This window comes from Microcaecilia unicolor, unplaced genomic scaffold (genome assembly GCF_901765095.1).
Source record: "Microcaecilia unicolor unplaced genomic scaffold, aMicUni1.1, whole genome shotgun sequence".
Taxonomy (NCBI): domain Eukaryota; kingdom Metazoa; phylum Chordata; class Amphibia; order Gymnophiona; family Siphonopidae; genus Microcaecilia; species Microcaecilia unicolor.
In genome coordinates this window covers 57,458-75,800 of record NW_021963256.1, presented here as the reverse complement: position 1 = coordinate 75,800, position 18,343 = coordinate 57,458, and the positions used below count along the sequence as shown (strand labels likewise).

Below are 18,343 nucleotides of genomic sequence, written 5' to 3'. Positions count from 1 at the left end.
TAACCTACATGCAGATATGTGGAGGAGTGGCCTAGTGGTTAGGGTGGTGGACTTTGGTCCTGGGGAACTGAGGAACCGAGTTCGATTCCCACTTCAGGCACAGGCAGCTCCTTGTGACTCTGGGCAAGTCACTTAACCCTCCATTGCCCCATGTAAGCCGCATTGAGCCTGCCATGAGTGGGAAAGCACAGGGTACAAATGTAACAAATAAATAAATATTTACAGCAGCTCCCAGGCCTGTGTAAATGTCTGTGCCTGGAATGCAGGCACTATCTAGGCCACTTAAGTTAGAATTTTCTAAAGATTCATGAAAGAAAATTCTATAACTGAGCACGTGCAGTTAAACCCCTTAGTGTCCAATGTTCCCATCAATCTGTTCCCATATGGCTTATTACGGGAACATTGGACAGTAAAGGGTTAATTAAATACACCTTGTGTGCATAAGTACAATATGCACTATTCAGTAAGGGCATGCTTAAGTACAATAGGGAGTAACTGCAAGGGGGCATATAAGTAGATGGAGCACCGGAAGGGTATGAGCAGGGCATCCATTTACAGACAGAATACTATTTCATGCCACACATTATGCCTGCCATTGTGAATTTACACTAGTATTTTATAGGGCTGCATTTAGATTAAAGAATTTTATTATGATTAAAAATAAAGGAATCCTGCCCAACACCACCCAGCCTTTCTCCACTGTACTCTATTCCAACCCTCCAAATTACCCATTCAGCATTTTCCCTCAAATCTCTATCTCCCTCCCTCTAATCAAAGCACCAATATGTGCAGGAGAGCCAGCCCACAAGTTGGCAGGCATCCCGTAAAGGTCCTGCTGGTCCTGCTCTCTCTGAGGCATAGGCAGGATCAGCAGGGCCTTAGCTGTCAGGAAGCACAAGACCAGCAGCTCTCAAACATATATTGGTGCTTTCATTGTTGCTGCTGTGAGCCGGTATATATTTATGGAAAGTTGGAACTTGGAAGAAAGTTTGGAGGACTGGGGGGAGGGGTGGGGGACAGAAGAGAGATGGCAGGCAGCATGAGGTCTGGGTCTGTGTGCTGGTGGGGGGACAGGAAGGAAGAAAGATGAAGTCAAGGGGAGGAGGAAAGAGATGCAGTCACAGGCTGCGAGTGCATCTGTCTTCCTCCCCCCTCCCCAGACTGTGTTCTGCCCACCTGCATGCCTGATATTTGAGTGGAGGAGTGGCCTAATGGTTCGATTCCCACTGCAGTGTCCTTGGGCAAGTCTGTGAGCCTTCTAGGGACGGAGAAAGTACCTGCATATAATTTGTACAGTGCTGCGTACATCTAGTAACATGATTAGTAGTAGTAGTAGGCATGAGGCAGGCAGCACACAGTCTGGTGGGCGGGGGGGGGGAGGGCAGATGTAGTCGCTCACAGCATCTCTCTTCCCTCCTGTCCTCTACCCCCCGAGGGTGGAGGTGGAGGCGACCGGAAAGAAACCAGACCTTGTCATATTGTTTCCTGGTGTCCAGGTGCCATTATAAAATAGGCAGTCCCCAGTTATAGAGTTGCCCCCGTAGGGGCTTATGTGTCTTCATAAAATTGCACTTAACTGGGCAGGCAGAAGTTACGAGGGCCATGTGAAGGGACAGACCCAAGAATCCCTTTAAATAAATACTTATTTTCGTGTTTCATCTTTTTGTCCGGCTGTATTATTTCACTGGCCACACCAAACACCCACTGCCATGTTGTGGCAGTGATGGGTCTCTGAGCTTGTCCTGTCTAAGGAAGCCAGATCCATGACCTCGGGGCTCTGGGCCTATTGATGAGACAATGCGGAGACAACAGGCAAAAGGGGTTAGCCCTGCCCTAGTTATAGGGGGTGTATAGCTAGTGCCGAACAGGCAGGCTTTTATTTTAGTTTACTGGCATACAGGCTTTTAACTCCTAGCTCCACTCATTGTTCAATACCCATGTTTTATCATTCCCACCTTAGTAATTCCCTTATCCCTTATTTGTCCTGTTGGTCTGTTCTAATTATATTGTAAGCTCTTGTAAGCTGTTGAGCAGGGACGATCTCTTCATGTTCAAGTATGCAGTCATGCATACATATAGTAGTGCTATAGAAATGATAAGTAGTAGTAGAGATATTTCAGATGGAAACTTCAAAAATGTAATAAGGAGTGTAATTTTTAAACCTTAGAATAAATTATCAGAATGGTCAATTTACTACAACAGTATATCAGAAGAAGACTGACAGTAACTCCTTATTACAATTTGAACTTGAGTCTTTTTCGGGCTAATGTGGGGTATAAATGTCATGAATAAATAAATATTAAAAGACTTCTTTGTAAACATTGGTCTGTGTTACAATACAACCCAGAATTGAATCAGATACTGAGGTTTGTAAAAGACCCTCTTGATGTGCTGTCTACTCTTAGATATTGTGTATCTGGATTTTCAAAAGGCGTTTGACAAGGTACCGCATGAAAGGCTACAGAGGAAATTGGAGGGTCATGGGATAGGAGGAAATGTCCTATTGTGGATTAAAAACTAGTTGAAGGATAGGAAACAGAGAGTGGGGTTAAATGGGCAGTATTCACAATGGAGAAGGGTAGTTAGTGGGGTTCCTCAGGGGTCCGTGCTAGGACCGCTGCTTTTTAATATATTTATAAATGATTTAGAGATGGGAGTAACTAGCGAGGTAATTAAATTTGCTGATGACACAAAGTTAGTCAAAGTCGTTAAATCGCGACAGGATTGTGAAAAATTACAAGAGGACCTTACGAGACTGGGAGACTGGGCGACTAAATGGCAGATGATGTTTAATGTGAGCAAGTGCAAGGTGATGCATGTGGGAAAAAAGAACCCGAATTATAGCTACGTCATGCAAGGTTCCACGTTAGGAGTTACGGACCAAGAAAGGGATCTGGGTGTCGTCGTCGATAACACACTGAAACTTTCTGCTCAGTGTGCTGCTGCGGCTAAGAAAGCATATTCCCCTCCCTCCAGCCCTCGCCCCCTCCCCTGGCCCCGTCCCCTCCTACCCCTCCCACCGTGTTCCTTTGCAGCTGGTGCTGCAGGGGAACTCTGTTGAGAGTCCTCTAATGAGCTCCCACTCTCCTCCTCTGTGTCCACAAGGCAGCCTGCTCCCCTGTGGAAGTCCGGCCACCTTGCGGTCTGTGGCTTGCCCTGCAACCTGGCACAGGACCCAGAAGGGGAACTGGTGTGGTGGCTGCTGGACCAGTGGCTGGGGAGGCTGAGGATCTCAAGCTCCTCTTCTTAGCGGGTGGTTGTTGTGCAGTGGTGGAAGTAGACACCACTTGTTGCTGCATCAGGGCTGTACTAGGTGCTTTCAGGTCACGGCGTAGGCCCTCGATGCTGTGTTTCAGCTGTTGAAGCTGCTGTACCACTTCACGTTGGGCCTGTACCGCTTCCTGTTGCACCTGGAGCACTTCCCGTTGCAGCTCCAATTTCTGGCACTGGTAGTCTTCCATGTGCACATTCTGGCCCAGCAATTGTGTGGCGAGGTGCAGTAGCTGCCTTCTCTGGCTGGATGGCCTCTGCTGAGGAGGTGCCCCCCTCTTCTGCATCTTCTTCTTCAGTGCCACCATCGGCAAAGGCTGCTGGTGGTGGAGAGAGAGCCTCGGCTGCGGGTGGTGGAGGGAGAGCCGGCGCTGCTGCTGCTGGGTCCTGTGGTGCTTTCTTGTGCAGGCCCACTGGTTGGCTGCTCTGTGTGCTGGGGCTGGTAGCCACTAGGGCCAGCTTCTTCCTCTGACTGGCTGTCATCACCTGCATAGCAAAAGGGGAGGAAGTGTGTTGGTCAAAATAACCCACTTTTGTTTTTCAGCATTCATATACATAGCCCCACACCAAAGACCTGGCGCCCTGTGTATGTAGAAGGATTGTCCTTGAGATCAGCACATTCAATATGGCTTGCATAGTGCAGGAGCTAGCTGGCTGGCATGAGGCAAGAATGGGGAAAGGTGGGGTCAGTGGTGAGCCCTGGGCTAGACACATGGGGTGTGACATGCATGAGATGACGGGACAGGGAACCCTGGAAGTTGGTCTGAAAAAGGAGTACACTATAAGATGTGTTGGTAGCATGTTTTAGCACCTAACCTTTATACCTTTCAGGAAATCTAGACTGCCCCTATTTGACTGACTGTACATTTGTCCTTTAGATTGTAAGCTCCTATGAGCAGGGACTGTCCTTCTATGTTAAATTGTACAGCGCTGCGTAACCCTAGTAGCGCTTTAGAAATGTCAAGTAGTAGTAGTAGTAATGTTAGCATTTTGAGTTGTGACTATGGTAGGAGGACCATTTTGGGAAGAGGGGGCTGTTTCTTTACATTACTTTCAAATCATGCTATGACATCCATTAAGAGCAGGACATTATGCAAGAATACCATGAAACAGTATCCACCCCAGAAAGGGGGATACAGAAGTGAGGCATGTCATCTCAATTCATCTCAGAGGAGGTTAGTTGGAAGTTACAGGCACACTCATGGGAGGGTAGCTGCAACCTCAGGCCTTGATCTGGGATAGAGGTGTTATGACTTACTATTTGCCTATTAGCCATGTGGAAACTGAACATGAAATTTGCATTATTAAATAAATACATTTACAAAGGACTACAGGGTGCCCTGTTTATAATACTATATGGAGCCCTGAGGCGCTGTCGCACGCTCCTAATTATATCAGGGTGGTCCCGCCGTATGCGCCGGAACCAGCATCTCAGGGACTCCAGGTCCCTCCTGATGCCAAAACGTCTGTAAGGTACAAGTTTGTACACCAGGAGTCAGGGGGTGGCCCTTCTTGCCTTCTCAACATAAAATCATTTGGCAGTCACATTGTAGAGACACACAACACTGATGATTGGGGGGGGGGGGGGGGGACATAACATTGGTACAGGTGATGCCATTGAGGTGGACATGAGGACAGAGAGTACCGTTTGTGTGCAGTATTGTTGGGAAGTGAGAATATTTTTCCTTTCTAGTACATTGATTCTATTAATGAATGTGGGTGTGCACTTACTGATTACCCTTGAATGCAGACTACAGTTAGTGCTTACATTGCTGAGGGAGCTCTTATATGTGTAGTTTCAGGAGGGGGACCTGATAGGCCAGGACCGGGGGGCGGGGCCGACTTTGTAACCTGTCTCTTATATGACTCCAGGCTCTTATCGAGACAGTCCTGGGAGGCAGCTGGTGGTGATGCATAAATAGTACCCGCCGGTGCCTTAGGCACAGCTCAATCAGACAACAATTTTCTGCGAGGCTGAAATTAGGCTCCCAGCGCACAGACATGTTTGTCGGGGAATAACCGTTGGAAAATGTGCATCGCCTTATATGGACGCCTATGTGTGATGGACGTCCTTACATGCACAGTTCCATATATGGACGGGTCAGCACGTGGACGTCCTGGCACATATAATGGGTCCGCACATGGACGACCATGACATAAATGGACCACCGTCACACATGCGGAATCTTATCAGGATGAGTACGTGTTCACATGTGCGGAACCTTCCTTATATGGATCATTATCAAGTGTGCGAACCTCTTCATATATACAAAATAAAATATGTATGTTCCTTATATTTCCCATAGCTCCATGTTCCGCAAATACAGTGGCTTATTGTGTATGGCAGTAAAACGTAAACATCCAGGTACGGGAAATATAAAAAAAATTCATAGTGATAATGTTTCTCACAGAACTGCCAAAGGACATCCATCTTACAGGCCTGCCGTCCTTCAGCGGGCCTAGTAAGATGGACGTCCGTCAGCAATTCGGCAAGAAACACGTCCTTCTTACTGTACTTTGCACTTATGAATGTGCCTTATATTTCCTGTACCTGGATGTGCGCAACTACGTGTGGAACAACCAAGTACATCAGAGAAGTCCAAAGTATAGTAATAAGGACATCTTTCTTGTAGAACCACCGAAGGGCATTGATATGGGCAAGTACAGTGAATGTTTTAGGGACGTCCTGCAGTTCTGGAAGATGGGCGTCCTTTTTACTATACTTTGGGCATCCCTGATTTGGGCGTTTCACACTACAATAATGGAATGTCTAAGGACGTCCATACTATTTTTTTCAATTATACCTACCTGATTTTGGCCGACTTCGTAAGGATGCCCTAATTCATACTTGGACGACCTTTCGAAAATGCCCGTTTGTGTGCTTTCTTCTTTATTCTTTTATTCCTCATTGTCTTGCTTCTGTAGGATCGTTTATCACAGGTAATAAATTATCTGTGACCCAAGTTCCCCAAGCAGAACTATCTGCAAGCAAATTATTCTGTACTCGGTCTAGGGGGGGGAACCTTGGAACCTAGCCAATTACTTCCGCGAGAAAGAACTGAAACTGAGAAAGCAGGCTGAAATATATTAGCGTTTATTATAGATAGATATATGAAAAGGTATACAAAATAGAAACTCTGGCAAAGCTTATCTGAATACAAAAATACTGGCTGGTAAAATTATAACTATATTGTCACATATATTGTCACACTACACACTCTAATTCTTACTGGTTACCAGATAAAATTACACAACTGATTGGTCAGGTTACACTATGTTACGAGGTAGTACGGTTATTAGCAGCTTATCTCCTGATCACGGTATGACTATACCCAGACTTTGCTCAGGTAATTACCAATCACTAACCCAGACTAATAGGAAATAAATCACCGTGTCTCTCGCCAGGCTGACCTCCGTGGCCGTCTTCCGGGAATGGGCACAGGATACTTCACATACTCAAGCTGAGATTGCAGCGAGCCTTAGTCAGAGCTAGGACCGGTACTCTGCAGCAGACAGGGAGGGCACAGGTCACTCCTTGCAGGTAGCTGAACCACACGGTACTTTTCTCCAGATACACAGTTCATCAGTTGGTGGACCTTATTAGGTCTCACTAGTCTTCTTTCCACCTCCACCTTCTTCCAAGGATTCCCACTAACTTCTTTCTTGTTCCCGCTCTTCCCAGTACCTCTTGGTCCGGTGATTGCAGGAACTCCAACTGCTTCCTCCAGCTCACTGCATGGCAAGAAGGGTTTATTTCTTGACCTTCAAGTTGTTACATTGTAGTATGCATTTTCTGTTTCTCACCCGGCCTGCTAGCCATGTCTCACTCCCTTACAGCTTCTCAGGGAGATAAAGGGGGGCTGGTTTGCCCACAGCATATCCTTGGCTGTTACATGACTTGTTAGTGATTTTCCAGAAAGCTGAATTAGCTACATCACCTCTGTACAGTTCATAAGTTGCAGACACCATCTTTATGTCATAGGATTATGCAGGCCAAGACCAGCAAGGTGAGACATACAGGGAAATACCCCTACACTTCCCATTGTCCCTCTTCAAGTGGCCTACTCTAAAATTGATGCTAAATTTCACTTATGGTTTGGATTGTGCTGGTAAAGATTGGGTGATCTGTAAATGTATATGCCGCAGTATTGAAATCCAGCTAAGAATCCTGCATCATCCAGAAGATCAAATGCAGGAGCTCTGGGCTTTAAATGAGCATGCCTCAGCTGACAATTGCTCAGAGGGAAAATGAAGTAATTGTGTATGGCAGTAAAACGTAAACATTTTGATGTCTAAATAAGCTCTACCAGTTACACAATAAACATCACATATTTTTTTATTCTTGTAGGTATAATGATCCAGAGAAACTTCTGGAAACTAGAAGAGGGCGCTGTGGAGAGTGGGCTAATTGCTTTACACTGTGCTGCAGAGCTCTGGGCTTTGACGCAAGATTTATCTGGGACTCCACAGGTATTTCAGTTTTAACCTGTGCTAAGGATGCTACAGTGACACCTACTAGACTGATGTAGTTAGTACCCATGATTACAGGGTTCTGAGCTAAGTGATATAGGTATACAAAAATGGGAAAAATCTGCAGATAGTTATAAATGAAAGTTTGTGACACTGCAGCACAACAGAGGCCAGAAGTAGTTAAGCTGGAAGCCTAAAGATTCAGAAAGAAACTGCCATATCAAAAGAACATACAGAGTTTTAGATGCAATTCAGTGGTTCTCTCTCCTGTACTGCAGATCATGTCTGGACAGAGGTATATTGTTCAGCTCAGAAGAGATGGCTTCATTGTGATCCTTGCGAGAATGTATGTGACAAACCACTTCTGTATGAGATTGGATGGGGAAAGAAGTTGTCCTACATCTTAGCATTCTCCAAGGATGAGGTATGACCAGAATTTGGTAAGACAACGAAGAGAAAATGTACAGGGATCAGAAGCCTGACATCTTTATAGGTTCTGACACTTTTAAAGGACTAACAAGAAAGATGTTAACGTTTTTACTGACTCTTTTATATGGAGGAGACCTGTGAGCGCCTGAAAGCTCAAGTACTTATGTGTAAAGTATTTTTATTTTGTATGCTTAACCTTTGTAAGCCACTAAGCATAACAATTTCAAACTAGCAGCAAAAAAATACTTGAAATAAGTAACACAATGTTATACTTCATAGATTAATGCTGTTAAACTGTCATTTAGGAGGGTTTTTTTTGTTTGTTTTGTTTTTTTGTTTTGTTACATTTGTACCCTGTGCTTTCCCACTCATGGCAGGCTCAATGCGGCTTACATATAAAGGTACTTATTTGTACCTGGGGCAATGGAGGGTTAAGTGACTTGCCCAGAGTCACAAGGAGCTGCCCGTGCCTGAAGTGGGAATCGAACTCAGTTCCCCAGGACCAGACCCACCACCCTAACCACTAGGTAGGTTTTTTGGTGGGTTTTGGAGGCTCCCCATACAATATATAGGGGTAACAGTGAGATGTGTACTGTACCTGGGACCTTTTATGTGAAGTCCACTGCTGTGCCCCCAAGGGTGCCTCACTGTTCTGCTAGGATGTCTATATGGCCAGTCTACTAAGAATGCTGCCCCCCTCCCATACATTCCAATGGCTTCATGACCTTTTCCCTTTTTATTTTTCCAAAAATGGCCCTAACAGACACACTGAGCACAAAAACATCTAGCAAATGGCCATTTTTTAAACAAAAAGCTGGATGTTTTTCTGGTTTAGAAATGACCGTGTTCGCTACTAGATTTTCGGACATTTTTCATCAAACATCCAAAATCAGAGTTAGACGTCATATCAAAAATGCCCCTCATAGTCCTTAATAAGTGGTTCACATCAGTTTTAAAAGAGGCATGTTTTTAAAATATGTTTCTTAATTGAGGTCTGTTTTTAGTATGTGGATTGTATTGTTTCTATGTATTTTATTATAAGCTGTCTTGAGCTTGAAATATAAATAAATAAATCCCAGGTTGACTGTGTATATATGAGTTTCTGAAACAAAATAGGGTCTTTCTGCGGTTGCCTCATGTCTGTCACCCAAAGTACAGGTTTGTTTGGTCTTAGAAGCTCATGCATATTTGGATAGTGCTTCTGTAGGTTCATTAAAAGCCTTCTCAACCTGCAAAGAATCCTTATTGCCGAATACATTTTATTAGAATCCCGATTCCTGCATGTACAATTCAGTTTCTCAATTGGTCTCTAAAATATTTGAGTAAAATTTGCTTTGTATCTGAGGAAAGCTGAAATGTTGTTAGTGGCATGCATTTTCTGACTTGTTGTTTTGACTTCTATATAAGGTAACAGATGTCAGCTGGAGATACTCCTGTAAACATGAAGAAATGCTCTCTAGAAGAACAGAAGTCAGAGAAGCATGGCTACGAGAAACCATCAATACTCTAAATAAGATGGTAATTTTTTTTTTGTGTGTTCTGTATATAACCAATACAAATTTTATTATTCCTTATTGTTCCCAGGCCACTCAAAAAGCTTAGGTTACGCTCTCTGCCAGCAGGTGGAGACTGAGAAGTACTGAACTATGATGTCATACTACTACTACTACTTATCATTTCTATAGTTCTATTAGATGTACACAGCGTTATACACTTGAACATGAAGAGACAATCCCTGCTCGACAGAGCTTACAATCTAATCAGTTAAAAACTGTGTGCAGCCCCTTTTCCAGTCAGTATTTCTGTCTCCGGCAGATGGTAAGTCAGATAACTGGTGCAGCCTCTTCTCAAGTATGGTAGGAAAGTTGTATGTTTAGGTTTTTCTGGGTTTGATAAGAGACAGAAGCTATTGAGTGAGGCTCAGGTTTGAGGAGCTTAGCTGTTCTAGGAGCTTTAGGGTGTTACACCTGGGTGCTTGAGCTAATATTGCTGCAACAGAGAAGAAATACTCAAAAAACCTTTCAGCTAGTATGTGGTTTGCTTCTGTCTGCTCTGTAATTTCTTTTTTTTTTTTTTTTTTGTGCTGGGAAAGAGGTGGGCTTTTTTGTTTGTTTGCTTGTGTTGGTCCATTGTACTGCCCCACCCCCACCGTGTAGCATCTGCTCTGGTTTTTTCCCACAGCACTTTGAAATATCTAATATGGCAGTTTTAAGTGCTGTGCAGATTGCAGAGAACTCCAGCAAGTTGACACTGCATTGGCTGTCAAGAGTATGAGAAGAGAGTGGAGAAGCTGATTTCAGCTGGTAGGGAACTTTAGTGCTTTTTCTGTGCGATGTTTCCACTAGCAGCTCAGTGTCATCTGGGGAATTTTCTTAGTGTGTTGTACGGCAGGAACCACTGGCATTTTTTGATGTGATCCTGGTAATTTCTGCCCAATTGATCCACCTGTGCTCCTACCCTTGGATGCAGCTTCTTTGAGGTTGGCAAAGTAAATACAGCCAAGAATTCTGAAGTTGAACAGTAGTTTTCTCCTGAGTTTGTTTTATGAATACACTAGTAAAAAAAGGCCCATTTCTGTTTTTAAGGAAACGGGCGCTAGCAAGGTTTTCCTCGGAGTGTGTATGTTTGAGAGAGTTTGTGTGAGTGACTGTGTGAGAGAGAGTGAATGTGCGAGTGTGTGTGTGTGTGTGACAGAGAGAGAGTGAGACTGGGTGCGAGTGTGTGTGTGTGAGAATGAGAGTATGTGCCAGGGTCCCCCCTTTGTCGCATTTCCAGGGTTGTCCCCCCCCCCCCCGGTCTGTCTCCCATTTGCAGGGGTGTCTCTCATTTGCAGGGGTCCCCCCCCCACCAGTCCTTGCCTCCCTTCCTTCCTCCAAGTTGCAGAGTCCCCCCTTCCCCTTTTTCCCTGTTGCAGGGTGCCCCTCCCTCCCTTCTTCCTTTTTTCCCATTTTCAGGGTCCCCTCTCCCCTCCCTTTTTCCAAGTTGCAGGGTTCCCTTCCCCCCTCACTCCCAGTTGCAGGGTCTGTGTGTCTCCCCCCTCCTTTTGTCCTGCTGCACCTTTTAAGGCACTGTGTATCCAGTGGAAACAGCTGAAAGAACGTCAATGAGAAACAGCAGCAGCTCCTAGGTTTCGGGTTTTTTTAGTGTATACGAATGACGGCTGCATAGGGGAGTGGAATGAGAGATTAACCAGTGGGCTTCTTTGCTTACCATAGACTTGCTTTGTTCAGTTCCAATGCTGTGTATTACATCCTGCAGCTTGTGATAGGTTTGCTGGCTTTGTTTTGATTGAACGGTGATGGCGGCGCTGGAATGGAACCGGCAGCTGTTTCCCCTCCACCCCCTCCTCCGACTGGCCACTACTGGACCCCGACCCCCGCCCTGAGCCCTCACCCATTGGACAGTCGCTGGAGGTGCTTGCTCGCCGTCTCGCCGCCCTCCCTCTTCGTCCTCTCTGACAGTCCGAATCCGGACTTGGAGAGGGAGGGCAGCAGCGTTTTTTTGAGGGCACATCTGCTTCGGGAGGTTGGCAGCCAGTGTGCTGCGATTCCTGTGCTGTGCTCCTCCCCCTGGCTGCTACTCCTCCCCATGTGTGGGTCGTTGTTTGCTGCTGCCAACTGCTCCCCCTGGCAGTTACTCCTCCCCCTGCCTGGGTCGCATGACGTCACTGATCTACTCCATGAAGCTTACCACCGGAAACCACGGTCCCAGGCAGCCTCAGAACGTTGGAGGTGAGAATTATTATATAGGATAAAGCTTTTGTATGAGGAGAGAGGTTGCAGCAGGAGAGCTTTTGAAATCTCTTTTGCCTGTGGGGGCTGCTGAAGTTTCTTCTGTACGTCCTAGACTGGATGTGTTACAGTATCAGGAGGACTATTGCTGCTCTGAAGGATGCTAACCCTGATTTTGAGGTACCAGAACAATCTCATAACTCAGAGGAGGTTTTTGCGACTTTTTTGCAGAGATGAATTGAGCTCCTTAATTTCCAAAGTATTAGCAACACTTAAGATTTTAGTGAACCACTCAGATGAAAGTGTGGCTTCAGATGATCCTCTTTGATTGATATTAGGATATCTGTTAAGCCTTTTCCTATGCACAGAACTGTTGATGATATAATATCTGCAGAATAGGAAACTCCAGAGGCCATGTTTTGTGTCAAGAAGTCCATGTCTTAAGTTATATCCAGTTTTGTCTCCAGATAATGACAGGTTTAACTTACTTAAGATATATGCCATAGTTTTGGTGGTGGCTAAAAAGTCTACTATCCTGGTAGAAGGGATGCGGACTTTAAAGATCCTCAGGAACATAGGACAGAGTCTTTGTTGATGCAAGCCTTTGAGGTTTTGTCCTTGGCGTTACAGGCAGCAGTTTGTGGAAATTATGTTGCTCATACATATATTAGATATGAGCAACTAGTGGAGGTGTGTATACAGTCTTTGTCATCTATTTCTGGGCACTTGGATATGGGAACAGCTTACTTGGTAGATATTTTAAATGATTTGGTTAGAACTTCAACTAAGAATATGGTGCTTTTGGTGTCAGCTCATCGTGGTTTGTGGCTTAGAAATTGGTGTGATGTTTTACTCTGAAAAGCATCTCAGCAATGTACCCTTCAAGGGGAGGAGGGGGATTTCTTGTTTGGAGCTGAGTTGGAGAAGTTTGTCAAGAGTCTCTTGGAGAGTAAAGTGCCTAGATTACCAGAAGATGGTTCTAGGTCCTCAGCTAGGGGGTTAGCAGAGGTTGTTTCAGAGGTTTTAGGAGATTTAGTTCTCATAGAGTGAGTAGTACTCAGTGTTCTCATGTCCTTTTTAGAGATCAGTCCTTTTGAGGTGGTTGTAGAAGTGGATAAGACTTTACTGGAGCCTCCATAGGTGCCTCCAAAAGGTCTCAATGAAGGTTTGTGAACCTGTCCTCCAGTGTTAGCAGTAGGGGGGCATCTCAAGCTGTTTTACTGGAGGTAGGCCCAGATCAGATCGGATGCATGGGTGGTAGAAGTTATTCATGATGGTTATATAATGGAGTTTGCTTTCCCTTTTTCGGAGGCCTATCTTATATGGAGATTCCAATCTAGACAGAAGGTGGTTGTTATCAGGTAGACCCTTCTAATACTGATTCAGCTAAAAGCAGTGATTCCATTACTGCTAAAGGAAAGGGCAGTGGTTGCTATTCAGTTTACTTTATAGTAACAAGGAAAGAAGGAATTTTTGGCCAATCCTAGATCTTAAATTGGTCAACAGCTTTCTCAGGGTTCCAAGTTTTCAAATGGTAACCTTAAGGTCAGTAATCGTAGCTGTACAGCAAGGGGATTTTTTAACCTCTCTAGATCTTATGGAGGCTTACCTGCATATTCCTATCAGAGAGACATATCAACGATTTCTCAGGTTCGCAATACTAAGATAGCATTTCCAGTTTTGCTGTCCTCTGTTTTGTCTGGCAACAGCGCCCAGAAAATTCATGACGGTTGTGATGGTTGTCACAGCAGCTTTATGCAAAGAGGGAATTTTAGTTCATTCCTATCTGGAAGACTGGCTCATAAGAGCTCAATCTTACAAGGAAAGCAATTAATCTATGGCCCAAGTAGTACAGTCGCTGCAGGATTTAGGATGGGTGGTCAACTTGTTCAAGAACAATTTGACTCTGACTCAGGAGTACTTGGGAGCCAAGTTTGATACCCAGCAAGGCAAAGTATTCCCACAAGAATAGTGGTAAAACTGCATCCAACCTGTTACTGAATCTTACTGTACCTTACAAGAGGACCTTATGAGACTGGGCATCTAAATGACAAATGACGTTTAATGTGAGCAAGTTCAAAGTGATGCATGTGGGAAAGAGGAACCTGAATTATAGCTAAGTCATGCAAGGTTCCACATTAAGAGTCACTGACTCTGGAATTTGTTGCCAGAGAATGTGCAAAACTTGAGATGCAGGATTGTTGCTGCAATTGCTTCTGAGTCATCAGATAGATCAGAAAATCATTGATCAATTGCATTTATGAGGGCAGTCAGAAGAGGCTTGCAAGTTATTGTTGTTGATGCTTTCTTCTTGCCTGTGAGTGTCTGACAGAGCCTGGTAATGGATTGCAGCAAGTAGGCCATGAACATCTTTTTTTCTGATTGCAGGGTGCTCAAAGATTGAGCAACAGGTTTCATTACAGAAATATAATCAACCAAGACAGTCAACTCACCTGCAGTCAGTCTTGGAACTTGCAGTTTAGTGCAAACTGCATCAAAAATACCTTCACCTTGCTGATGGACCAAGATATCCGAGATATTTTTCTGTAGACCAGTTTTTGCTGTTTTATTTGGTTTGTTGAGGAATCATATTTTACTTCCAATTAATAAATTCAAAACAAAATATTTTTCTATCTTTGTTGTCTGAACATTTTCCCCATTCGCTTTGGCCCCAGTGTCTCTTTCCTAACCCTCTTTCCAGGATCTCCTGTCCATTATCCTCCCCCGTGATCACCATCTGACTTTAGTGTCCCTATCCCTTACATCTAACTCTGACATTGATACTTATGTTTCATCTTTTTTTTGCTCCATTTCTCTTAGCTTCCTTTTTTATATTCCTATAACTAGATTTTATTTGTCTCCCCTTTCCAGTCCTTATTCTCCCTCCGCTTCCTATGCTTACCTCTGTAGTCTTCCCATTTTGACCTGTGTCTCTCATTCCTTTCTTCAACCTCCTATTCCCATCTTTCAGCCATTTTATATTCCCCCGTTTTCATCTTCTCGCTAGCCTCTTCAACTGCAGTTCCATCCTTGTCACTCATTCCCTCTACACTTCTGGATCCTTTCTTATATCTTACAACTTTACCCAGTTTCTCATCCCCCACCCCCCATTTTCATCCTCCCCACTTCCTTCAAAAACCTTTCCCCTTCCTTTTGCTCTTACCATCTCCACAGCTTTCTTCCTCTTGTTCTCTTACATTCCTAGCATCTATTCTCTACCTCTTTCCCTATACCCCCCTTCCTCTGCACATGGCTCTTCTCCTATATTAATCTACCCTACCTGTCCTCCTCCCTGCCCCCAGCATCCACTCTTCTGCTCCTCCATGTTCATCTTCCACTACATATGCCCCTGCTTCACTGGGCCCCTAGTTACTGTTCTACTCTACCTTTTTATATCCCCTGCATCAGCCTCCTTCGTCCACTGCCACTTACCTGCATCTGACCTATTCTCTCAGTTGCAGGTGCTGTGTCAGCTCCTAGCCCCCATCACCCAGGCCCATCATCAGGCTGTTCTCCCAAAATCACTTCCCTTTTCTGAACTCAACCTCCTGCTGCACCACCTATCAATCCCACCCTTCTCCCATTCCCACTAGCTGCCTGTTAGCCCCCTCTCTCTTCTGCAGTCTTCTTTTCTCTCTGGCCTCTCAGTCCCCAATCCAACATCTCCCCCCATGGTCCAGCTTCTACCCGTCTCTGTCCTCTCTGCAAATGGTTAAGACATTCCCTCCCTTGGTACAGACCTACCACCATATTTCATTCTAACTGCCCACACAATACCAGCAAAGTGAGCAAGACTCTTCATAACATGTAGTCTGGTTGTGCTGATCTCAGTAATGCTGGATTAGCTCAACTGATCCATGAATCTTGGAAATAGCAGCAGTGTATCTGCACTTAGTTTAAATATTTGCTCTAGCCAAGAGCTTCATTGCTCCATCTGAATAACAACATATACTGTTTTTCCTCTTTCTTTATCACATTATCCCTAAACTGATAAATAATTAGTCCAGTGATGCCACTGTGTAATCAGCAGAGGGGGGAAAAAGTATTTTATCAATGAGTCAATTCACACCAAAACTCTGAGTCAGACCACCAAGTTCTATTATGTCCCCAGCCTCTCTTTTCCCCGGTCCAAGCTCCTCTCAAACCTTTGATTCTCAAGAAGCCACAAACGTCGGTGGTGAAAAGCAGCATAGCTGCCCGCGGAGCCTTGCTCCCAACGCTCTGCCAGTCCTAGTTCCGCCCCCCTCTGATATATACTTCCCGCTGTAGAGGAGGCAGGACTGGGACCGGCAGAACCTTGCAAAGCGCATGAGCACAAAGCAGACTACTGTGCTGCTTTTCACCGCTGACATTTGGGGGGGGGTGGAATAGAGGGGAGGTGGGGAAGAGGGGCTGGGGGAGATAATAGAGCATGGCGGTCTGATGCAGAGATGCCTGATGGGAGGGGGCAGAGAGGAGTGGACAGAGAGATATTGCACCAGGAGAGGGAGGAGGAAGGGAGAGACCTTTATACCCATATCCTGCAGCTTTTGGGTGGGCCTGCCGCCTGAGCCTAAAGTGAATGGGCTCTTTCCCACCCATGGCTTCGCTGGAGGGGCGAAAGCTGAACAGTGCTGCTGCTATGACATGAAGGCCAGGGAGAGAGTGAAGAGGCGCAGACTGAAAGGAAATCCAGATATAAGGAACAAGGTTGAAGAAAGCAACATAGCTAGTTGATTTAAGATGGGCTCAGAGTACTGAAGGAATGACTTACTGAAAACTTATTTTGTAAGCTTATTATATTTATCTCAAACCAAATAACTGGTAAAAGTGGTACAAAATGCATATTAAATTAATTACAGTAGAGTCTCAATTATCTGACTTAATCAAGACTGAAAAGTCAGATAATCCTAGACTTACTGCATCCACCCGACAGCCATACTCAAAAACTCAGAGTTCAACCATTAGTTCAACCATTTTCAAAATGGAGCCTGTATGGGCAGGAGTGAGGGGGAATGCATCTGCTCTGAGCTCACCACTGGGCCACCAGGGCTTGTAAAGGTGGACCTCAAGAGGGCTGGGGGGGAGGGTCTGAGATCAGCGAGGTGGAAGGAGGCAGGATCTGAGATCAGGGAGGCATTTCGTGTTTGGGGTGGGTGGCTGGAGGAAGAGGTACTTTTGGGTGGCAGAGTGGGCAGATAACCGAAGGTCAGTTAATCGGGACTCTTTTGTACATTGAAATAAAATATTATCATGGGCTGATTTTATTCTTGTTTAAAGAAATATCAATATGATACTACAATAAATATAGATAGATAAAACATGGTCATCGTAGGTTATTTGGAATCTGACTATGGACATTTAACTGGAATTTTACAAGTCTTTACTCAGTAAAATACTGTTTCACTACACCAACTGGCTGTTGGCTACTGTCACCAGGCTTCCCTCACTCTTTTGTTTCTTCTTGGATTTGTGAAGGGCTATCTTATCTTCTTTGCTTTCTCTGTAAAGTGGCTATTTTTCACTTTCCTTTGAATTACTTGACTGCAGTAGTGTACTATTAATATAAATACCTTACCATCCATACCCTAAAGACAAAAAATTGACAGTGCAAAGACAGCTTATCAGTAGGAATCAAAATTGAATTAAAAAAATGAGGATTTGTAGAGGAGACAAAATTAATCTGAAAGGTTTTTGTTGTTTTTTCTATCGTTTGTTACAGAGACAACAGTCTATACCAGAATCCCGAAAGAATGAACTTCAAAGCAGATTAATTGTAGAACTAGTTGAATTCATCTCCCCCAAAACACCTAAACCTGGAGAACTTGGTGGAAGGACATCTGGATCAGTAGCTTGGAGAGTAGCCCGAGGTGAACTTAATTTAGAGGTATTAAATTCATTAACCAGGGATGTTCTTTGTCAAGGATTACTGTATATATTGGTTGCCTTATTCCAATCTGGTATTGATTTCATTTATTCATTAAGATTTACTGTCCTTTTTAAAGACATTTCCCAAAGCAGCGTTCTGCAAATTAACTGAGCACAGGAAATGTAGAGTTGTGACAATGCTCAAATGTCAGCAAAGTACACAATTAGAATAACAAGATAAACTTGGAAACAGGCGTATTAAATCATAGTAAATTGATACAGTAACATTCATGTAACAAAGGCATAATACTTATGTCAACACAATACAAAGGAAAATTTCTTAATAGACAAGTGGACGAAGAACGTATAGACAAATAAGATAGGGTATAATAATGGAGTTAAGGACAGATAAAAGTGGGTGACTTAACTTCAAAATAAACTCCATGTACAAGTTTGTACAATCAATATCAGTAAAAGTATATCCCGTAGACTTGCTGTGATATATGCAGCTGATCTCAATCAAGGTGTCTGGCCATCTTGTGAGATTCCTCGCTCAGTTAAGGGCTTATGAGAAGAGAAAGCTTTCACTTGCTTCT

The 18,343-nt window shown here is 44.3% G+C and overlaps 1 protein-coding gene across 1 annotated transcript in view; it reads left to right on the top strand.

The window, feature by feature from the left end:
* LOC115459116 (peptide-N(4)-(N-acetyl-beta-glucosaminyl)asparagine amidase-like) overlaps nucleotides 1-18,343 on the top strand; it is a 75,138-nt gene that overhangs the window by 22,846 nt on the left and 33,949 nt on the right. The window contains exons 6-9 of the mRNA XM_030188981.1: nucleotides 7,619-7,740; nucleotides 8,019-8,164; nucleotides 9,577-9,687; nucleotides 17,602-17,766. Coding sequence (XP_030044841.1) covers nucleotides 7,619-7,740; nucleotides 8,019-8,164; nucleotides 9,577-9,687; nucleotides 17,602-17,766 — 544 coding nt within the window. The remainder of the gene's footprint in view (nucleotides 1-7,618; nucleotides 7,741-8,018; nucleotides 8,165-9,576; nucleotides 9,688-17,601; nucleotides 17,767-18,343) is intronic.